This window comes from Leptodactylus fuscus, chromosome 3 (genome assembly GCF_031893055.1).
Source record: "Leptodactylus fuscus isolate aLepFus1 chromosome 3, aLepFus1.hap2, whole genome shotgun sequence".
In the NCBI taxonomy this organism is placed as follows: Eukaryota; Metazoa; Chordata; class Amphibia; order Anura; family Leptodactylidae; genus Leptodactylus; species Leptodactylus fuscus.
Genome location: NC_134267.1, coordinates 128821708 through 128846622, shown reverse-complemented (window position 1 = coordinate 128846622; position 24915 = coordinate 128821708). Strand labels below are relative to the sequence as shown.

The 24915-nt window shown below is 41.9% G+C and overlaps 1 protein-coding gene across 2 annotated transcripts in view; it reads left to right on the top strand.

Moving 5' to 3' along the window:
* KCNQ5 (potassium voltage-gated channel subfamily Q member 5) overlaps window positions 1–24915 on the top strand; it is a 504835-nt gene that overhangs the window by 376984 nt on the left and 102936 nt on the right. For both annotated transcript variants that reach the window (XM_075268353.1, XM_075268351.1), the window contains exons 3-7: window positions 2134–2260; window positions 4012–4187; window positions 10982–11107; window positions 15291–15401; window positions 18517–18612. In XM_075268353.1, coding sequence (XP_075124454.1) covers window positions 2134–2260; window positions 4012–4187; window positions 10982–11107; window positions 15291–15401; window positions 18517–18612 — 636 coding nt within the window. The remainder of the gene's footprint in view (window positions 1–2133; window positions 2261–4011; window positions 4188–10981; window positions 11108–15290; window positions 15402–18516; window positions 18613–24915) is intronic.

Here is a 24915-nt window from a genome sequence, read left to right as displayed (position 1 = left end):
ATTTGAGCTGTGCTGAGTTACTACATCTTAGCAATTATATATATACATAAGTGTGTGCATAGTATAACTTACTAAAGCTTTACTAAAAGGAAAATGTTCGTTGTTGTACCGTGTTAGCCAGTGGGTTGGAAATATAAAAAACACGAAAACTTGGTAATCTTCAGTAGTTGATACCTTTTTAATGGCTAACTCATAATGATGACAAATGGCTGACGTTTCGGAACGCAAAAGGCTCCTTTATCAAAGTAAATTTTTTCTTCAGAAGTGTCTTTAGGTCCATGATGGTCCGGTAGATTCTGGTATCCTCCATTTGGTAAAAGGAAAAGGTATCAACTACTGAAGATTACCAAGTTTTCGTGTTTTTTATAAAGCTTTACTAGCACAATACATTTTAGTAATTGAATGAATGTGACAATAGGCCATTCCCACTTTTTGCATTTTGTGAATCAGCATGTAAAGGGGTGGGGGGTGGGGATAAAATAATCGTTCATTATTCATAATGAAGGTAAAATGTTCAATCAATCATGAATTTGATTTAGGTTCTAATCCTCCAGCCCTAAGTAAGATTATCATTGTGGGATCATCATTTGTCATCTCTTCTTCTGCTATTGTAAAATCTAAGAATAATTTACTAACTAATACAGTGAGATATAATGCCTACCATTCTTGATAATCTGGAATCATTTAATAGAGACATTGTGACCTTGATAAGTAGTCTGACTAGTCATAAAGCCCTTTCCCGCTTCAGACATAAGTAGAGCTTTTAACATAGCGGTAAAGAACATTTTTGAACACATGCAACCTTTTCAAGGAAGAATAAGAATGTAATAGATTGTTGTTCACAAAAGGTTCTACAGAACGTTGTCATAAATGTCTGTTGCATTGGCTTGGTCCAACCTAAATGTCAGAAGTATAAGTGTGTTAAAATTGATGTCTGCATCTGCATATAAATACTTCACTACAGTAGGTCTTCTGTTTGACTAGAGCACCCCATGTGTATCACTATGACTTGGGTAACCATGCCAGTTTATCAGCTGTCTCTCCTTTGACCATTTTTGGTCCTTACAATATTTGTTCACACCAACCGCTGTTCTTTCTAGTTCTTCATACACATGCATGCTTGACTGAGTGTGCTTGCCTTTTCATTATGGAAAGAGAAACAACCCTGGAACATAGAATGGCTGGATGTCAAATGGATGATGATATCTAATAGAGGGGAGAATTGAAACCCACCTCTCCCCCCCAAAAAAAAAAAGTTAGATAGTTTTAGTCCTACTATCCCAGGGGCCAGTGGGAAACATTATTAGGTGTCTGGGGGCCAATGGAGAGCAATTGTATGTATCTGAAGATGACTGGGGGGCATTATAATGTGGTGAGCCGCTAGAGAACATATACTGCATGCAGGGCCCCTGGGAAGCATGATAATGGCATAGGGGGTCGCTAAGGAAGCCTGGTGATGGTAAAAGTGTATGTGTTTGGTGGAAAGTGTAGTATGGGTGTAGTATAGTTTGAGCATACATTCACGGTGAACTAAATTTATATTCCAACTGTAAATTCTCAGACAAAGACAAAACAATTGTCTGTGGCTATTACCTTCCAAATCATTCATTTTTTGTTTAGCTGTTGCTTCTCCAGTGCATGTGATTTCAACTTCATTTGCACCAAAACAGGTGAAATGTATTCACAATTGCTTATGTATTCTAATCCCTGATTGACATGATTTACCGCCTGTAATACCATAATAGTTATCTATACTGTGATACGCTCAAAAACTGGCTTACATGGCGTTTTTTTTTATTTTTTTAAACTGAAGACCAATTTGTAATTGCAGATATGAGTAACACATTTGGTTTTCTGTTTAACATCCATTAACATATAGGTGAAATGTATAGTAACATGTCTCCATTCTGTAACTGAAAACCGCATGCAGTTATTCAGTAAAAAAAAAGTGCCTTGTATACCCAGCATAACTGAAGAGATTGCTATCCTTGTAGTGTAATTGACTTGGGGTTATATTGTGATGCTTTACATGCTCCCTTTATTCTTTGTGAGCAGTATATATAACATTATTTTCTATTTTCTAGACTTTCCTTTTTTTATATTTGCATTTATAAGTTTTTATTCTCATTTCAGGAATTTGTAATGATTGTTGTGTTTGGTTTGGAGTATATTATTCGAATATGGTCTGCTGGTTGCTGCTGTCGCTATCGAGGATGGCAGGGAAGGTTAAGATATGCCCGGAAACCATTTTGTGTAATAGGTAAGCAAGTTTACAGAAATATGGCAAAGAAGTAGAGGGCTGCTCCATTAATGGCCACTGCTAAAGAGTATAGGTACAGCCTGGAAATCAGCTAAGATGAGTGAATCAGTTCAGGAATAGACAGGTTCGCTCCCATTCTTGTCATATGATGACTGGCCCATTTGAATTCAGTACCAAGCGCCAATACACTACGGCCAGTCAGACTTTCTGTACTGCTTTGACACTTAATTCTAATGCTGCAATCTTTGCTGGAGCCGGCCCAGTCATTGAAATCAATAGTGGCAGCATCTCTTGCTATGTGTAATGATAGAGGCTCTGCCTTTTGCAACCAAAATCAGATGTAGATGAATATCTATAAATGACAGAACTAGAGATGGGTGAACCTAAAAGATTTGTTTCGTGGTGTATTTATGGCTTGGGTCCCTGATTTGTTTCAGGTTGAACAAGTTTGGTACGAACCATCCTTTAAATTGGTTTAAAACATAGTGTACAATTCTTTTAGGACTACTAGGAACCTATCTATCTCTAAGGAAAAGACAGACTAAGTTATGTCAATATGAAATTGACATTATTATATTCTGGGGTATCTTCAGATCCCACCCTCCTAGGTGGAGGCCCAGGAGAGTTGTCATTGCCCACTGAGGCCTGTGGTTGGGTCACTTTTGGTCACATGGGCATGCTGAGCGTCATGATATTATGAGGCTCATCGTGCCCAGGTCACTGCTGAGGCTCAATCATGGTCTCAGCGTTGAGTCCGGGCTGATGGCATCACAGAAGTGCGCTAGATGTCTCCAGGAGAGCACCGGACACTGCAAGGAAGCTAAAAAGGGGCAAGAAAAGGTGTATGAATGTCTATGAATTTCTCTCTTCTCCCCTGGGCTTCAATTTTTTTTATACTATGGGGTCTAAAGAGACCCCAGAATATAATGTGGTGGCCATTTTAGTTCATCCAATACAACTCTGTATTTGTTCGGGTTCATAAAAACCAAACAATTTGGAATATTCGGGTCGAACTCAGCTCAGTACAAATCAAGTCGCCCATCTCTAGATAGAACATTTTCTCTGTGTTTTAATGAACTCCTGGTTTTGGCTTTACTCTCATGATTCTGCAGCTAAAATTAACATATTTCAAAGATTTAAGAAGCAGCTTTTCCGCAGCTCTTTTTTTTTCCCTCAATTTGTGGATGATATTAGCCAGAATCACATTCACTTTGCTGATACTGTAAAACGCAGCATGGGGAATTCCACAACGTGGAGCCTTAGCCTCAGGGTTTTCCAATGAAGCAAGTTATTTCCTATCCATAGGCTAGGAGATAACATGCAATTCAGTGTGGGTCCAACCGCTCAGACCCCCTCCTGATCAAGAGAATAATTGAACTTTCGTCCCCAGTTATGGAGTAACGGTCTGACAGCGTTCATACCACTACACTCATTTCAATGAGAGCACCAAAATTAGCCAAGTGCTCTGAGCAGTCGGTCCCCAATGAGCTGCAAGTTGTTCCCTGTAATATAGTTAAGGAATAACTTGCTTTGTTGGAAAACAGAATATAAAGAAAACATGGATGGTGTGATTATGCAAGCACAACATTTCCTAAGATCCATGTGGTTTCATTATGATATGAAAGTCTAGTAACACCAGACCCATCTCTTTGAGTTGGAGGTTGCCAATATTTATACTTTAGAATTGAATGTACATTGTACACTATATAATTCCAACTAACTAATATTGTGTTGAATGGATTGTTTTCTAGATATCATAGTTCTTATTGCTTCTGTGGCAGTTGTGTCTGCTGGATCTCAGGGAAATATTTTTGCTACATCAGCACTCCGAAGTCTTCGGTTTCTACAGATTCTACGTATGGTTCGCATGGATCGGAGAGGCGGGACTTGGAAATTATTAGGTTCTGTTGTTTATGCACATAGCAAGGTAAAAGTCACTCAGAATGCTGTTATACTTTTATATTAATTTAAACATAAGATGGAAATTCATGAATGGTTTCTAAAATCTGTTATGCTGCGTAGTTTTACTAGTTGTACTAAAATTACTGAATATTAATTTCTTGCGGATCAAAAAGATTGTCTTATTACATTACACCTTTTCTATATGTCCTTCATAGTTTTGTTCCCATCTCAGACTTTTATGGCATATCCTCATGTTGTGACTTACCGAGATGGGAATGCGCATTTAATGGCATATATATATATCATAGCGAATGTCAGCCAGAGCAGAGAACTGCTGCAAGTAAAAGCTCTAGCACTCTAGCAAAAGCAGACCTGGGTCATCCATGTATTAAATGGCCATAATTGTCATGCTGTGATTTACGAAAACACAAGTATTTTTTAAATCGTAGAATTTTCACTCCAGATTTTTTTCTGTAATGTGTCAATGAGATTAGCCAGAATTATATCCGCTTTGCGGGTAATATGAATCACAGAGTTTTACATTACCTGCAAACTGGATTTAAAGGAATTAAGAAAAGTTTCAGGAACGGTAGATTTACACCTGCGCCTGGATTCCGTTTGGGGATTCTGTCCCCCATTCTGTTTGAAAAATGCAATGAGAAAAGTCCTACAAGCAGGCTTTTTCTCTCTGCATTTTTCAGGTGGTAACCTGGCAGACCTCATTATATTCTATAGGGTCTGAAGATTTCCACTTTTCGAGTGGATTGGGTTTCCATTTTTCAGGTCCCCAAGCGAACCTGAAGAATGGAGACCCAAGGGCAGGTGTGAACCTAGAGTCAGACCAATCTTATTAAACTTAGTTTTGTTACCTCATGTATGATATATTTGACCTTATTGAAGTCTAAGGAGGGTGTCTTTTTTTTCTGGGCCAGGTGTACTTTTTAGGTGAAACAGCAAAAATATGGTGGTTTGGCACTTGATTTTTTTTTTTAAACATACTTTGTTCAATCTCAAAAGCAGGATACATTCAAATTTGTATATCCAGGGTTAAAGTGTACAACCAAGTATAAAACAACTTTTCATAAATTAATAGTATGAATATAAGAAACTTTGTGATGTATCTTATTAAAGAAATATGTTTCCTTCTTCACTTATTAAGCTAAGTTACTTTTTACATCTCCCTATATTATAAAAATGAATTTCTGTCTGTCTGTCTATCTGTCTGTCTGTCTGTCTGTCTGTCTGTGCTCTAATGCGAACCAAACGACTGGACCGATCTTCACCAAATTTGGTACAGAGATACTTCAGATATCCGGGAAGGTTTAAGACGAGACTCCAACTCGCTCGGACGTACCGTTGCTAAGATACAGCATTCCAAACACAGTGCCCCCCCCCCCTTAGCCAATACAAACCTGCAAGACTTTCACTCATATTCCAACTGCAATACACACGGTCACTCCACATGCACAATACAACACTGATATCCAAACTGAGATACACGCATCAGAGGATTAGATACACAGATCAGCACACGGTATCACACACCAGAGGATTAGATACACGGGTCTGCACACAGTCCCACAAACCAGCAAATTAAATACACACTTCTGCACACAGTTCCACACACTGAAGGATTTGATACACGCGTCTGCACACGGTTCCACATACCGAAGGATTAGATACAGGCATCTACACACAGTTCCACACTCCAGAGGATTAGATACGCGCGTCTGCACACATTTGTACACGCCATAGGATTAGATACACGCATCTTCACACAGTTCCACACTCCAGAGGATTAGATACGTGCGTCTGCACACAGTTGTACACGCCATAGGATTAGATACACGCGTCTTCACACAGTACCACATGCAGTAGGATTAGATACGTGCGTCTACACACAGTTCCACACGCCGAAGGATTAGATACGCGCCTCTTCACACAATACCACACAGGGAAAGATTAGATACGTGTGTGTGCACACAGTACCACACTTTGGAGGATGAGATACATGCCTCTGCACACAGTACCACAAGCCAGAGAATTAGATACGCGTCTCAGCACACAGTACCACATGGGGGAGGATTAGATACGCGCGTCTACACACAGTACCACATGCCATAGGATTATATACGCGCGTCTGCACACAGTACCACATGCTGGGGGATTGGATACATGCGTCTACACACAGTTCCACACACTGTAGGATTAGATACGCACCTCTTCACACAATACCACACAGGGGAGGATTAGATACACGTGTCTTCACACAGTTGTACACGCCATAGGATTAGATACACGCGTCTTCACACAGTACCACATGCAGTAGGATTAGATACGCGCGTCTATACACAGTTCCACACGCCAAAGGATTAGATACGCGCCTCTTCACACAATACCACACAGGGGAGGATTAGATATGTGTGTGTGCACACAGTACCACACTTTGGAGGATTAGATACATGCCTCTGCACACAGTACCACAAGCCAGAGAATTAGATACGCGTCTCAGCACACAGTATCACACGGGGGAGGATTAGATACGCTCATCTACACACAGTACCACATGCCATAGGATTATATACGCACGTCTGCACAGAGTACCACATGCCGGGGGATTGGATACATGCTTCTACACACAGTTCCACACACTGTAGGATTAGATACGCACCTCTTCACATAATACCACACAGGGGAGGATTAGATACACGTGTTTTCACACAGTTATACACGCCATAGGATTAGATACACGCGTCTGCACACAGTACCACATGCCGTAGGATTAGATACGCACGTCTACACACAGTACCACATGGGGGAGGATTAGATACGCGTGTCTGCACACAGTACCACATGCCGTAGAATTAGATACGCGCGTCTACACACAGTTCCACACTCCAGAGGATTAGATATGCGCGTCTGCACACAGTTGTACAAGCCATAGGATTAGATACACACGTCTGCACAGAGTACCACATGCCGTAGGATTAGATACACACGTCTACACACAGTTCCACACTCCAGAGGATTAGATACGCGCGTCTGCACACAGTTGTACATGCCATAGAATTAGATACACGCGTCTGCACACAGTACCACATGCAGTAGGATTAGATACGCACGTCTACACACAGTACCACATGGGGGAGGATTAGATACATGTGTGCACACAGTATCACACTTTGGAGGATTAGATACATGCCTCTGCACACAGTACCACAAGCCAGAGAATTAGATACGCGTCTCAGCACACAGTATCACACGGGGGAGGATTATATACGCGCCTCTTTACACAATACCACACAGGGGAGGATTAGATACAGGCCTCTGCATACAGTACCACATGCCAGAGAATTAGATACGCATCTCAGAACACAGTTCCACATGGGGGAGGATTAGATACACGCATCTGCACACAGTACCACACGCCAGAGTCATTAGATACGCACGTCTGCACACAGTTTCACTTACTGGAGGATTAGATACGCGCCTCTTCACACAATATCACATGGGGAGGATTAGATATGTGCATCTGCACAAAGTACCACACCAACAAGAATTAGACACTTGCATCTAAACACAGTACTACACGGGGAAGGATTAGATACAGCTTTACTCCAGGTATCCATAACAACTGATCACAGGTTTTTCACTGACATCCAAAATGAGATACACATAATCACATGACGCTTATGGACATACACACAAACCACATACAAAATACACCAGTGCAAAATTGGACAATTCTTATGGGGCCAGTACACAAACATAACATGTAATATACCCGTGCGAAGCCGGGTCCTCCCTCTAGTATTAATCTAAAATGGAGAGGAAGAGGAGGCTGCTTCAAAATGCACATTATGAAGGAACCTTTTCTGACCCTGCTGTAAGATTCTACCACAGCACACAATAAAGCAATAAATTAATTAACAGTCTACTCCCCCCCCCTTCTCCATAGAGTTCTTTGTGTGAACTGGATAAGGATATGGACTCTATCTTAAAGAAGATCTATTATTGGGAAATAAAATACAATCAAGACCAGTCATCCAAATGTATGGAAAAGACAAAGTAAAATCAATGGATCCGCGCTTACCCTTCCAACGATTTTTATTCAGCATATAATAGACAACACACAACGCGTTTCGGGACGCAGCCCGTCCCTTTTTCAAGTGTCTGTTTTTGTCCTTTAAAACATTGACAATATAGGCTCCTTTTATAGCAATATCGAGATACCGGAAGTGATTTGCCTCCATTTCACTTCCGGTTAGTAAACTGTGCAAACCTTTACCAGAAATAGATAATTTAGTAATAAATATTACCTTAATTAATGATCTTCCGGAGTTTCATTTCGAGGGTGTATTCACAAAAAAGCCCCTTAAACACCACATACATTGTAACCCGTACCATCGGCACCGCAGTGGAACGCATATGCGCTCCACCGAACCGGAAATACCTAGTGCGCATGCGCCGGAATTACCTAGTGCGCATGCGCCGGAATAGGATTGTAAACGTCCGGCTTTCACATACAGCAGATGGAACGCATCTGCGCTCCATCTAACGCTCATGCGCCGACCGACTAGGCTGAGTGATGGATATCTGCCCAGGGAAGGATGCCTTCTGCACATCAGTCGGAAATGAACTACATATATCCGACTCACTTCCAAAGGACAGATGGAGCGCATCCAAGAGTGTATCTAATTCTACGGCATGTTTACCATGGGGATCCTTGCTGCTGAACAACCCTCTTGAGTGATATTGTTGTTTTGCACTTTAAATACATATCACAAGGTGATTATTTATTGCCCTAAGTAGTGATTAAGTATTCAACTATCTAGGGATAATGCGCTAGGTATTGCGCGGTGCTTTTTGTGTTTTTTTCCTATTATTGGGAAATGTCATTTTTAACTAAGCACATACTTGCATAGCCTTTAGAAAGGCTATTCCACATACACCTTTTGTATGTAAATCCCCTCAGTAGCTTTTGAATGAGCCCATTTTTATTCATATGCTAATTAGCTTCCAGTGTGCACAGGAAGTTCTCAGCGAGCACACACTCTGCTGTGTGTACAGCACAGGCTGCTGATGCTGATCACTCATCTCCCTGCTCTCGCCTACAGTACACAGCACAGAGAGGAGAGAGTGAGCTCGCTGAAACTTCAGATGCTCGCTGGAGGCTAATTAGCATATGAATAAAAATGGGCTCATTCATAAACTACTGAGGTGATTAACATACAAAAGGTAGGTGTGGAATAGCCTTTCTAAAGGATATGCAAGTATTTGCTTAGTTAAAAATGACTTTTTCCAATGATAAAGCCCCTTTAAGAAACAGTCTGAGTGAAGATAAGGAGAAGTGGAGCAGCTTAGTAAGTGGAGCGGGAAACAGATTTTTTTAATAAGATATATTACAAAGTGAATAATATTCACATGCACTAAAGTAAAATTATTAAAGTGGTTTTATAATTGGAGGTGCTTTTTAAAGATCTCACTACATGCTCCACAACATGTGAGATCCCCTTCAGGGGTTTTTCTAAAAAAATAAAACATGCTACATCTATCTATGGGTTATGTGAGTTTTCATGACGTCCAGCTGACCTGCCATGACAAACACAACAATAGACAATGTCCTTAGATTTTATATGATCATCTTTTGCAGGTATATCAAAGACATGGGGCTAAAGTTGTAGCTTGATAAAGATCCATTTAATTTTAAGATTTGGTGTTATTTAGTTCCTTTAAACTTTAGTTAATTCCTTTAAATCAGTTTTAAAGGGGGTTGTCTGGGACTAGTTCCCTAAAATGTCACTGAATTCCTTTAGGCTACTTTCACACAGAGTTAACACTCTGCTCATTCTGAAACGTAAACACGTTCAGAGTGAGCGCAGTAAAACAGAATCCTATTGAGTTCAATGGGTTCGGTCTTATGCACGCTACTCACTGAATACACATGCATCACATTGATAGCAATAGGTAAAAAAGCCTCCCATTCAGTTCAAAGGGTAGCGCGCGTAAGGCCGAACCCATTGAACTCAATGGGATTCTGTTTTACTGTGCTCACTCTGAATGTGTTTACGTGTCAAAATGAGCGGAGTGTTAACTCCGTGTGAAAGCAGCCTTACATAAAGTTTTGGGCCAGGGCCCACCTAGTATACATGCCTCGGTTTGCCCACGGCAGAAACGCCACAGAAAACAGTTATAGCAAAGTAGATAGGATTCTAGCGAATCCCATCCTCACTTACCAGTAAAAAAAAAAAAAAAAAAAGTGCCGCAAACATGTTTTCCAAAACTGTCACGGTTTAGGAAATCACAGCATGTCAATAATACCTAAACACTGGCGGTTTCCCTATAGGTATAATTGAAAGAGCAAGTCCATATTTGCCACCACGGTTTTTCCTGCAGTGTTTTGCTGAAAGACGCCACATGGGGCCTTAGCTTTAATGAGCTTGTTCCCTGAAACCTTACATAAATCTTTTAATTCCAATTTTAAAGGGGTTGTCTAGGACTAGAGAAAAGGATCTGCTTTTTCAAGAATCACATTTTTTTCCTGACAATGGCTGGGTCAATAGAATTAATAAAGTAGTTATTATATTCTACAGAAAATGCCTAGCACAGCCTTCAGTGCAAATGTGAATATAGTATAACATTATTTGTAGGAAAAGGTAGCATTTGTAAAATAGTAACTTTTGTCACCTACTCTGGACTCACTACAACCAATTACTACTCAAACTATTAGTCATTGAAAACCGTCATTTATAAAATACTAACAATGATAAGTGACTCTTTCCATTGATACTTTTCTTAAATGTTATGTTTATTCTGCAGGAACTCATCACAGCTTGGTATATAGGATTTTTAGTGCTTATCTTTTCATCGTTCCTTGTATATCTGGTGGAAAAAGAAGCTAACACACAATTTCAAACATATGCAGATGCTTTATGGTGGGGTACGGTAAGTAAAATCAATATTGAATTAATGGAGATATTTGTGCTTGGAGGCTAAACTAAAAAAAATTCCAATGAAAATTCCAATGTTGAATTGATTTCTGTATGGAATGGAGGTGACCACCAGTAATTTATTCTGGAGGAATGAACAGACCATCAGTTTTAAATCCATTGCTTTAATAGCAAGCAAAAATAAATGGAATAAATAGGAGTGGTTATTTTCCTGTAATATCTTGTACATGGTACATCAAAGTCACTGACCTGGCCCCTGTAAATAGATTTACTGTAGATTGCCATCTTTCTATGTATAATTCTACAGGCTGTATACCAGTAATTAACATAGAACAAATAGAAAATATGAATATCATTACAAATATTTATATTTAATAATTAAGGGATAATTCAGTGAAACAAGTTTCCACCTACCCACAGGAATAGTCAGTAGTTGTTGATCAGTGAGGTTCTAAACACTGGACAATGTCAACAGAATATCCCTTTAAAATGTTATAGTTATTTTGTAAATTACAAACCATCACTTTTTGAGAGGCATAATTGTGTAAATGTAAAAATATATTTTATATATATATATATATATATATATATATATATATATATACAGTACAGTACAGTACTTTGCAAAGTTTTGGACAGGTAATGGAAAAAACACTTCAAAGTAACTATCAAGTATTAATAGTTCATTTTAGTTTATTTTTATTTTTGATACTGAACAAATACAAAGTGAATGAAGAAAAGAGAAATCTAAATCAGTATTGGTGGGTTTATTATTATAGACTCCGCATACATGACGTGGTCATGTGTAAGTCTGTGGAAAATGGAAAGAATAGCACATGAATGGTATCTGTGTGTAGTTCATGTTTTCCATGGGCGCCATCATTTCAATAGACAAGACTGAGCTGCAAAACACATAGGAATAGAACCTGTTTTGCATTTCACAGCTCAGTCCTCTGGTCCTCATATGAAACCATAATAAATATGATTGTTTGCTTGGGGTTAAAGCCATGTATGGGTCCATTTTCTCTGGTCTTGTATAAGTACTCAGGACAATCCAGCTCATTAATACAGTAATGACTAGTACAGAGCCTAAGTAGAATATCAGATGCAAAACCTAACAGCATTGATTGTTCAGGAATGGAGGGAGCTTTGTCTCTTTTTCTAACCAGGTCTGTGCAGTAGATAGCCTGCAATTTGGGCCTACCTGACATTTTACAGTATACATTATAATAATGGTACAATGTACAGTACAGACCAAAAGTTTGGACACACCTTCTCATTCAAAGAGTTTTCTGTATTTTCATGACTATGAAGATTGTAGATTCACACTGAAGGCATCAAAACTATGAATTAACACATGTGGAATTATATAAATAGGGAGTGACTTGTCTCACTCACGATAATCCAAAATCTTCCTGAAGGCCCCTAGAAAATGTTGACTTGTATGATGGTTATTCAGAGTCTATCATAATCTGATGAGAGGTAATTTGGAAACTGTAGGCCATATCTACAGAAGGAAAGTGCTAAAGCGGTAAAATAACTACATTTACCAGATAAGCTACCTGTCCTCGTACCTGGACATGACCAAATATGTCTCTCACAAGATGAACAATAGTGTTTTACAATATTGTATGTCTATGTGTGGCCTATTGTGAATTGCAGCCTGTCAGGGATTTTACGAGCTTGTTGCATAACATATTGAATACGTTTCATGAGGAATTGGAGTCCATGACCAAATTCAAACTAAGTTAAGGGTGGACACATCTGTATATTGTATATTGTACTGTTGTATTTATATGGCCACATGTGTTAGTTTATTAGTTTATTTCCAGAGATGCTCAAAAACTGTTTGTAGAATGTGAGCTATTCTTAGAAAATGCCAGACAGCCAAGTAAAAAATAGTGTAAAAGGAATAAACAAGTAGATTGTCGCTTCCATATGAAGTAATGACATAAAATTGCAGCGTCCACAATTATATTCTTCGGTGTGTCCTAAGACAGCGGACTGCATGCTCATTATTGAAAGTTAATTTCTGGCAAGTACAGCTATGGTAAGTGGTAAGTGGAAATTGCTCTTATGTATAGAAAGTTGTTTTCTTCAAAGAAAGTCATGCAGATTATTTTACTAGAATAAAACATACCTAGCGCTAAGATTTGCTACCACTAACTGATATTTATACCCTAACAGTCACATTACAATTGTAAAAACCCTCCTGAAATTGTCACTTTTTTATTGATTTTGAATTTATGGCTGAAATAAATATTACTGACTCATAACTCCAGTGCTTTATGTGTATTTCACCTCTATACTGATCTATCACATTATCCCTCTCTGCATTACCGTGTTCATAACTTTTTCATTTTATTTGAATGTAGCTTTATAAGACCTTGTATTTTGTGGGTACATACATTTTTTTCATCAGTGTTATTACTTTTTGCTTTTGAGAGGTGAAAAGGAACAGAAAAGGAACAGAAAACGTCAATTCTGCCAACTGAATTTTATGGTTTATTATGTACAATAAATAATACTAATTTTATTACGGGTTGTTACAAATGTGATGATTCCAATTGTGTGATTTTTGTTGTTGGTGTTGTTTTTTTCTATCAATTTACTTTTTATTGTAAAACGACTTAGATGACTTAGATGCTGCAGTCAGCATTGACAGCAGCATATAAGGACTTAAAGAGGACCTTTCACCACTTTTGGGCACATGCAGTGTTATATACTGCTGGAAAGCTGACAGTGCGCTGAATTCAGCGCACTGTCGGCTTTCCCGATCTGTGCCCGGTGTAAAGAGTTTACGGTGCCGGTACCGTAGTGCTCTATGGTCAGAAGGGCGTTTCTGACCATTAGCCAGAGACGTCCTTCTGCCTCGCGGCGCCAATCGCGCTATGCTGTGGAGCGGGGAGGAACTCCCCCCTCCCTCTCCTGATAATACTCGTCTATGGACGAGCTGTCTGAGCAGAGGGAGGGGGCGTTCCTCTCCGCTCCACAGCACAGCGCGATTGGCGCCGCGAGGCAGAAGGACGTCTCTGGCTAATGGTCAGAAACGCCCTTCTGACCATAGAGCACTACGGTACCGGCACCGTAAGCTCTTTACACCGGGCACAGATCGGGAAAGCCGACAGTGCGCTGAATTCAGCGCACTGTCAGCTTTCCAGCAGTATATAACACTGCATGTGCCCAAAAGTGGTGAAAGGTCCTCTTTAAATGGCAAGCATGCTTCTGACTGACAATGGGGGACTAATATTATGAACAAAAGTCCATGATATCCCCTCCCTTTGGGTTATCTGAAGTGACAGGAACAGAAGAATAATACAATCATTTTCTTCTCACCCTATACTGTCAGCGGCACCTGTTTTCATATACAATGGTTAAAGTGAAAGTGTACGTTATATGCACCTCAGCTTTAACCATTGATATCTGAAATCTATATGTGGTATACAGACAGAATTTTAATAACTTGGTCTTATTCTTGGATTTAAAACAAGACCAAGATTGCGGCTCTAACCCCAAGGCTCCTGAGTTAGAGCTGTTTAAAGTTACAGAGTCCCTGAACGTGGCCTACTCAGGGTGAACTGTAACGCACTCTGCTCAGGCCCCAAGTCCTGCTTGTTCACAACTGTAGTTAACTTGCAATTTTGATATATTATTGTAATTGCTTGACTTTTTAAACATTTAGCAAAGGTGTAGTGAATAATGCAGCCGTTGGCTTTAGTGTGCAGCCCGGTCGAGAACCATACAGCAAAACCATGTTCTTCACCTCTAACAGCCATGCTGCTGAAAACTATAATGCCAAAACATACAACTGCACATGGTCTTGACATGCGGCACATTACCAACCTGTGACCACGTTGTGTACAAGCACTCTAACTAAATGAAATAAGTTTTTGTTATTGGCTTATTAAAGGGATTGTGTCATCACAAAGATTGGTAGTATATTGCTAGGATATGTTACCAATGTCCAGTTGGCAGGGTCTGACCACTGTTACACAGGTAATATGTGACAGCAGTGTCAGTAAAACACTATGCTGCATTGTCACTGCATTGTCATGTGCAACTATATTTCACAATAGATTAGACCATCACACTGCAGGAGAAGGAAAATATGTTGAAGCCACATGTCTCCTATGAGTTTATTGTTTGTATGCATCTTAATCTATTCATGTGTATTGCAGATCACTTTGACAACCATTGGCTATGGTGACAAAACCCCTCATACATGGCTAGGAAGACTTCTTTCAGCTGGTTTTGCTCTGCTTGGTATTTCCTTCTTTGCGTTACCTGCAGTGAGTATTATTCACCAAACTAACAAAATGGCCTATATATATATATATATATATATATATATATATATATATATATATATATATATATAGTGATGATGATCACGTCTGTCATAAAAGTCTTGTGCTTTTAGTGTCTTAGTAATGCCCGGTTCACATTAGTGTTTGGCTTCCGTCCGCATGAGGATCCCTCCCCCCCCCCCCCCCTGAATGGAATACCAACGCAACTGCAAGATTGCACACAAGATTCATGCGGGCAGTGCACGGCAAGCACACAGACCCCATTATAGTCTATGGGGTCCATTTGCTTAACCGCACAGCGTTTGCAGTTGCATTGGTATTCCGTTCGGGGGGTCCTCATGCGGACTCCTAGCTAAATACTAATGTGAACCGACCCTAAGAGTTTTCAAAATGTTGCTTGACTTTTATGAGATTGTATAAGGAATGACGACCATGTTGTCATCCTTCTGGGAGAGTAGTCTAAGGAAGCCCTAGCTGCTAGAAGCAGAAACACTAGTCTGTCTAATGCTTCTTGCAATACTTTTCTCTCTGCATGATTCGTGCGGACACCAAGCGGAAACAACACAGACCCCATTATTGTCTATGGGGTCCATGTGGTTTCTTTGCTAACTGCTTTTTAATGCGTATAGGTTTTCATTTGGGGGGTCCCCAAGCAGACTCCCCGAGCGGAATACCAAACGCAGATGTGAACTGGGCCTAAGACTACTGTAATCCAGCAATACATTTATTCTCCAGTTTATAAAATATAGGGATATTTAAATATACTTCTGTGTCACAAAGGTAATAGTTACCAACAAAGGTATCATACTTGAAATACTTAGGCTTTTTTTTTTACTCAAAAGTATCTAACATCAAGGGGCAACATGGTGGCTTAGTGGTTAGCACTGCAGCCTTGCAGCGCTGGGGTCCTGGGTTTGAATCCCGCCAGAAACAACATCTGCAAGGAGTTTGTATGTTCTCCATGTGTTTGCCTGGATTTCCTCCCATTCTACAAAGACATACTGACATAAATTCTACAAAGACATACATTTAAAAAAGAAAAAGAAAAAAAGTATCTAGCATCAGTTTCTATATATTTTCTTCTTTTTCTTCCTCTTTTCTGTGTACATTTCTAAGCAAGGACCCTTGTGCTCTAATCAATGGAGTAAATATATATCTTTCCAGTGGACTGTGATTTCTAGCTCACAGGTCGTCTCTGCTCCTCCAGAGATCTGCAATATTGGATACATTTATAATCAATGGCTATCTGAAATGCCTTCTTGTTTAATGAGGCTTCGAGATAGATCTTACAAGTTTACTTTGCTTATTTGACACCAATTAGATGGAAAATGAAAGTTAGACAATTGCACTGCAGTTGAAGTGGGAAGAGTCCGTCAATGAAGTAGGATGATGCTTAATGTAATTTCACATCACAATGGATTTCTCTGGAAACTTCCTACAGAAGGAGTGGGTGTCTGCTGACATTTAATTTCTTTAAAAAAAGATACTTCTATTTTACTCAGTCTCCACAGTTATGTTTCTTTATAAGGTTAGGTTACTATATTTCTCGTTGCTAATGTGTCAATCACACTGAATGGACATTTCAGTATTGTCTCTTTACAAGGCAGCAGCAATTTCCATGATGATCTTTCTTATTCATAAGATAAATTATCTTATTACATTAAAAGACTATGTAGCAATGTGGAGGTTAGGGTAACCTGAATCATATTGTGTTTTCCCCTTGTGAATAAGTGTCTCTGTTGCCAAGATATCATCTTTTATGTCAGTATGGAGCTTTGAGGTCATTGTTATTGCTCCCAAGAGATAAGTGACCAAGAAGATATCTTGACAATGAAGATGCTAATTCACAATGGAAAAACATTGTTTCATTTAGGTTACCCGAACCTATCTATCTGTGAGACTAGGTTGATATTTTTGAAATGCTGGGTTCTGATAACAGACTCCCTTTAAAGGGGCTTTTTTTAAGTTGTTCAAAAACTTGGGAAAGTGGGGGAAATATGATGAAATAGTAAAATAGGCAATATTCACTTTTAATATTCCCTCCACCTCTAGCACTGTTGCTCTGGTCCTTTGTGCCAGGCTTTGTTCACAAAGCCTATAGTATTATATCCTACGTATCTGAATAACAAAACAGAGGCACAATTAAGATAGATATAACTTCCAATATAATGCTCACCATATGTCGTTGTGTAATGCCTCAACACTGGTAGATGTATCTGCAGTAGTCCCTTTGGCCTCTCATAACCTACCTGACTGTTGCAGTCAGTCATTGGGCTCAGCTGTATACAGAACAATCACAATCTTCAGCTATGTAAACAGATGAGGACTAAAGCAGTGGTGTTGGAAGCAGTGGGAATAAAAAAAAAGTAAGCACTACATATGTTACTTAGGGCGGGTTCACACCTGCGCCCGGTCTCTGCTTTGTGGGTTTCCATCTTCTGCCGACAGGAGACAGAAACCCAGCAGTCAGTGTCCGCCCGTGAGCATTTTGTGGTCTCCACAGCGAAATCATTTTTTTTAACGGGACACAAAATCCTGCATGTCCGACTTTGTCTGGTTAAAAAAGAAACTGTTTCGCTGCGGAGACCACAAAACTCTAATGAGCACTCACAAACTGGCACTTTGCAAATCCATTCAAATGAATGGGTTTGAAAAGTGACTGCTAGTTTCCGTCTCCTGTCTAGTTTCTCGGGCAGATGATGGAAAACTGAAAGCGGAGACCAGGCGCAGGTGTGAACAAGTTTGAACAACTTGGAAAAGCCCTTTAAAAATGCTGCTATGTCTAGATATTGTTATTGAATACTTGTTACAGTGCCCCTGGTGTTTTTTTGATTTCTTCTCAGAACATCCACCTAATGTGTTCAATGCTGGTGGTCACACATGCTCAGTAGCTCAGTCCCACCAACCGGATCCTCTTTTACATGGCTGATGGAATGATTCCTGCTATTGTGCAGGCCAGACAATAAGCATTAGCTTCTTTTCTACTTCTCAGAGAAGACAATCTTGAACAGTGTGATGGAAATTCTTTGACAAGTAAGGAAGAAGCCACTTCTTGCATGCTGATTCTTATTAATAGTAAACATTTTATACCTTTCAGGGAATTCTCGGTTCAGGATTTGCCTTAAAAGTTCAGGAACAGCATCGACAGAAGCACTTTGAAAAAAGGAGGAATCCCGCAGCTAGCTTAATTCAGGTGAGAAATCAGAAAGCTCTCAATGCTAGAACATGTATCTGTATGTAAAACGCTTTCAGTTCTGCATTTTTACATGTTGTCTCTGCATGGTGTAAAGATTCATGGTGGTATAAGTGAATTAACATAGACATAATTATAAAATACAAACTGCTGAATTAAAGCATTACTAAAAATAATGTCATATATCATGTACCACAAAGAGTATATTGTTATTTATACATTTTCACTGATATGGACACAGTTGGAAGGACCTTGACCCCTTTAATTTGAAAATCTCAATATACTGTCAGGGTCTGGGATTGCTAGGTGGGGTGGCATAGACACAAAAGTCCAGATTCTTTAGTCCAAAAACAAAGGTAGAGTTTATTTTCACTCAAAAAGGTAGTGCAGCAACAAAAGGAAACAATACAAAAATAAATACCTGCCCGGCTAGGCTCTAACTAAACATAGAATAGGTTACCTCGCCTAGAATCACAGAAATCAAAAAGCCAGTTGTCATTCAGGACACAGCTCCAAAAATATGACCTTTCTCTTTCACTCTCCAGCCAAGCTCTGTCAAAGTCTGCTGCTGGAGCTGGTTTCTTAAGCCTCCTTGATGAGCAGACTCTCAACCGCTAAGTCGCTGCCGGAACATCCCCAAAGTGTGGACTGGAGGGGGGTGGAATGACAGGTCCCACTACCAACCTACCTGTCATTCCTAAAAATCCAGCCCAATACTTAGCATTTACCAAAATGCTCAGCAGACAAAAGTTATCTGCTGAGAACAAACATTCCTGGAGTTTTCTCATCTCACCCACCTGAGTAGTCTGGGTGAGATGAGAAAACTTTACCTGACCAGCCATCGGCTTACATAACACCCCCCCTTCTCCAGACCGGAGGGCTGGGCATTTGTGGCCATCATACAATGCACCCTTGACAGGGCATCAACGTTTCCCAATAATTCCCCTGGCCTGTGTTCTATATCAAAAACAAAATTTTGCAGAGACAGGAACCATCGGGTAACCCTAGCATTTCTGTTCTTATTTATTTTCATCCATGTAAGGGGAGCATGGTCAGTGATCAATTTATACTTTCTCCTCAGGAGGTAATACCTCAGAGCATCCAGCGCCCACTTAATTGCCAAAAATTCTCTTTCCACAATGGCATACTTTTCTCAGCAGGGGACAGCTTCCTGCTCAGGTACATCACTCATCATCTGCACCAGGAACTCCTTCCTAAAGTCAGGGGCTATCAGCACTGGCTGCTGGCATAGAGCTTGCTTTAACCTCTGGAATGCCTCCTCTGCCTCTGATGTCCAGTGGATCATTACTGACTTCCCACCTTTTGTCAGGTCAGTGAGAGGAGCTGCAATAGAGGCAAAGTTTGGCACAAACCTCCGGTAGTAGCCAGCAATGCCAAGAAATGCCCAGACTTGCTTCTTGGTTAGCGTTCTTGGCCAGTTCTGTATTGCCTCCACTTTATTGATTTGGGGCTTTATTACCCCTTTGCCAATGACATAGCCCAGGTACTAGGCTTCCTCCAGCCCTAAAGCACATTTCTCAGGGTTGATAGTAAGGCCTGCCTCACTTATGGAGTCCAGTAGTGCCTGCACCTTACAGAGGTGACTTCCCCGGTCTGGGCTATGAATGACCACATCGTCCAGGTAAGCTGCTGCATCACAATGTGGCCGCAAGATGTGGTCCATCAACCTCTGAAAGGTAGAAGGAGCTCCATGCAAACCAAATGGCATAACCCTGTATTGGAACAGCCCTTCAGGAACAACAAAGGCAGTTTTCTCCTTGGCTTCTTTAGACCAAGGTATTTGCTAGTAACCTTTTGTCAGGTCCAGTGTGGTTATGTACCTGGCATTACCCAACTTCTCAATAAGCTCATCAAACCTGGGCATGGGATAAGTGTCAAACTTCTAAAATCATTGCAGAACCGCCAAGTACCATTGGGCTTTGGTATCAATACAATTAGGTTAGACCACTCACTTTTGGATTCCTCAATTACACCTAACTCCAGCATATGTTTAACCTCAGCTGACACTACCTCCCTACATGCCTCTGGTATTCTGTAGGGTTTGAGGTTTACTTTCCCAGGTTCTGTCTCTACATGGTGTTCTATAAGGTGTGTACGCCCTGGTAGATCAGAGAACTTGCATCTATTTTTCTGCAGGAACTCTTTTGCCTCCTGTTGCTGGGGCACTGAGAGGGTCTCATTCACACGGACTGGAGGGATTGGTGGCAACGAATCACCCACCTCTGTATTTGAGGCCACTATGGATTCCCTCTGGTTCCAGGGCTTAATCAAATTCACATGGTAGATTTAAAAAGGCTTCTTTTTTAGAGATGAGCGAACACTAAAATGTTCGAGGTTCGAAATTCGATTCGAACAGCCGCTCAATGTTCGTGTGTTCGAACGGGTTTCGAACCCCATTATAGTCTATGGGGAACAGATACTCGTTAAGGGGGAAACCCAAATCCGTGTCTGGAGGGTCACCAAGTCCACTATGACACCCCAGGAAATGATGCCAACACCTCTGGAATGACACTGGGACAGCAGGGGAAGCATGTCTGGGGGCATCTAACACACCAAAGACCCTCTATTACCCCAACATCACAGCCTAACAACTACACACTTTACACACTCAATACCACCTCTCTGACAGTAGGAAAACACCTTGAAACATGTGTATTTGGCACTTGCAGTGAGGAGAGCTTGTCACCAGCAGTGAATTTGGCCCTTGTAGTAAGTTGAGGTTGGCACCAACATTTGTTTTGAAAATCAGAGTGGATTGAGCCTCTAACCAGCAGAGTTTGGGCAAATTCATGGTGGAGGGAGCCTCTAAACACCCCAGTTTGGGCAAATTCATGGTGGAGGGAGCCTCTAAAAACCCCAGTTTGGACCAATTCATGGTGGAGGGAGCCTCTAACCAGCCCAGTTTGGGCAAATTCATGGTGGAGGGAGCCTCTAAAAAACCCAGTTTGGACCAATTCATGGTGGAGGGAGCCTCTAACCAGCCCAGTTTGGGCAAATTCATGGTGGAGGGAGCCTCTAACCAGCCCAGTTTGGACCAATTAATGGTGGAGGGAGCCTCTAACCAGCCCAGTTTGGACCAATTAATGGTGGAGGGAGCCTCTAACCAGCCCAGTTTGAACCAATTCATGGTGGAGGGAGCCTCTAAACAGCCCAGTTTGGGCAAATTCATGGTGGAGGGAGCCTCTAAAAAACCCAGTTTGGACCAATTCATGGTGGAGGGAGCCTCTAACCAGCCCAGTTTGGACCAATTAATGGTGGAGGGAGCCTCTAACCAGCCCAGTTTGGACCAATTCATGGTGGAGGGAGCCTCTAAACAGCCAAGTTTTGGGAAATTCATGGTGGAGGGAGCCTCTAACCAGCCCAGTTTGGACCAATTCATGGTGGAGGGAGCCTCTAAACAGCCAAGTTTTGGGAAATTCATGGTGGAGGGAGCCTCTAACCAGCCCAGTTTGGACCAATTCATGGTGGAGGGAGCCTCTAAAAAACCCAGTTTGGACCAATTCATGGTGGAGGGAGCCTCTAAACAGCCCAGTTTGGGCAAATTCATGGTGGAGGGAGCCTCTAACCAGCCCAGTTTGGACCAATTAATGGTGGAGGGAGCCTCTAAACAGCCCAGTTTGGGCAAATTCATGGTGGAGGGAGCCTCTAACCAGCCCAGTTTGGACCAATTCATGGTGGAGGGAGCCTCTAACCAGCCCAGTTTGGGCAAATTCATGGTGGAGGGAGCCTCTAAAAAACCCAGTTTGGACCAATTCATGGTGGAGGGAGCCTCTAACCAGCCCAGTTTGGGCAAATTCATGGTGGAGGGAGCCTCTAACCAGCCCAGTTTGGACCAATTAATGGTGGAGGGAGCCTCTAACCAGCCCAGTTTGGACCAATTCATGGTGGAGGGAGCCTCTAACCAGCCCAGTTTGGACCAATTAATGGTGGAGGGAGCCTCTAAACAGCCAAGTTTTGGGAAATTCATGGTGGAGGGAGCCTCTAACCAGCCCAGTTTGGACCAATTCATGGTGGAGGGAGCCTCTAAACAGCCCAGTTTGGGCAAATTCATGGTGGAGGGAGCCTCTAAAAAACCCAGTTTGGACCAATTCATGGTGGAGGGAGCCTCTAATTAGCCCAGTTTGGACCAATTAATTGTGGAGGGAGCCTCTAACCAGCCCAGTTTGGACCAATTAATGGTGGAGGGAGCCTCTAAACAGCCCAGTTTGGGCAAATTCATGGTGGAGGGAGCCTCTAACCAGCCCAGTTTGGACCAATTAATGGTGGAGGGAGCCTCTAACCAGCCCAGTTTGGACCAATTAATGGTGGAGGGAGCCTCTAACCACCCCAGTTTGGACCAATTCATGGTGGAGGGAGCCTCTAACCAGCCCAGTTTGGACCAATTCATGGTGGAGGGAGCCTCTAAAAAACCCAGTTTGGACCAATTCATGGTGGAGGGAGCCTCTAAACAGCCCAGTTTGGGCAAATTCATGGTGGAGGGAGCCTCTAAAAAACCCAGTTTGGACCAATTCATGGTGGAGGGAGCCTCTAACCAGCCCAGTTTGGACCAATTAATGGTGGAGGGAGCCTCTAAACAGCCAAGTTTGGACCAATTCATGGTGGAGGGAGCCTCTAAAAACCCCAGTTTGGACCAATTCATGGTGGAGGGAGCCTCTAACCAGCCCAGTTTGGACCAATTAATGGTGGAGGGAGCCTCTAACCAGCCCAGTTTGGACCAATTAATGGTGGAGGGAGCCTCTAACCACCCCAGTTTGGACCAATTCATGGTGGAGGGAGCCTCTAAACAGCCAAGTTTGGACCAATTCATGGTGAAGGGAGCCTCTAAAAACCCGTTTGGACCAATTCATGGTGGAGGGAGCCTCTAACCAGCCCAGTTTGGGCAAATTCATGGTGGAGGGAGCCTCTAAACAGCCCAGTTTGGGCAAATTCATGGTGGAGGGAGCCTCTAACCAGCCCAGTTTGGACCAATTAATGGTGGAGGGAGCCTCTAACCAGCCCAGTTTGGACCAATTAATGGTGGAGGGAGCCTCTAACCACCCCAGTTTGGACCAATTCATGGTGGAGGGAGCCTCTAAACAGCCAAGTTTGGACCAATTCATGGTGGAGGGAGCCTCTAAAAACCCCAGTTTGGACCAATTCATGGTGGAGGGAGCCTCTAACCAGCCCAGTTTGGACCAATTAATGGTGGAGGGAGCCTCTAAACAGCCAAGTTTTGGGAAATTCATGGTGGAGGGAGCCTCTAACCAGCCCAGTTTGGACCAATTCATGGTGGAGGGAGCCTCTAAACAGCCCAGTTTGGGCAAATTCATGGTGGAGGGAGCCTCTAAAAAACCCAGTTTGGACCAATTCATGGTGGAGGGAGCCTCTAATTAGCCCAGTTTGGACCAATTAATTGTGGAGGGAGCCTCTAACCAGCCCAGTTTGGACCAATTAATGGTGGAGGGAGCCTCTAAACAGCCCAGTTTGGGCAAATTCATGGTGGAGGGAGCCTCTAACCAGCCCAGTTTGGACCAATTAATGGTGGAGGGAGCCTCTAACCAGCCCAGTTTGGACCAATTAATGGTGGAGGGAGCCTCTAACCACCCCAGTTTGGACCAATTCATGGTGGAGGGAGCCTCTAACCAGCCCAGTTTGGACCAATTCATGGTGGAGGGAGCCTCTAACCAGCCCAGTTTGGACCAATTCATGGTGGAGGGAGCCTCTAACCACCCCAGTTTGGACCAATTCATGGTGGAGGGAGCCTCTAAAAAACCCAGTTTGGACCAATTCATGGTGGAGGGAGCCTCTAAACAGCCCAGTTTGGGCAAATTCATGGTGGAGGGAGCCTCTAAACAGCCCAGTTTGGGCAAATTCATGGTGGAGGGAGCCTCTAACCAGCCCAGTTTGGACCAATTAATGGTGGAGGGAGCCTCTAACCAGCCCAGTTTGGACCAATTCATGGTGGAGGGAGCCTCTAAACAGCCCAGTTTGGGCAAATTCATGGTGGAAGGAGCCTCTAACCAGCAGAGTTGTGGGAAAGCAGGGTGGAGGGAGCCTCTAACCAGCAGAGTTGGTGGAAATCAGGGTGGAGGGAGCCTCTAACCAGCAGAGTTGGGGGAAATCATGTTGGAGGGAGCCTAGTATTAGCAGAATTGTGCAACGCTTATGGTGGATGAGTATGAGGATGCGGAGGAATTGGAGAGGTTGAGTACAGACATGGAGTTTCATGTTGGGGTGCTTTACACAGGTGGGCACAAAAATGAAGGCTCTATCCAGTGGTGGTTCATTTTTATCAAAGTGAGC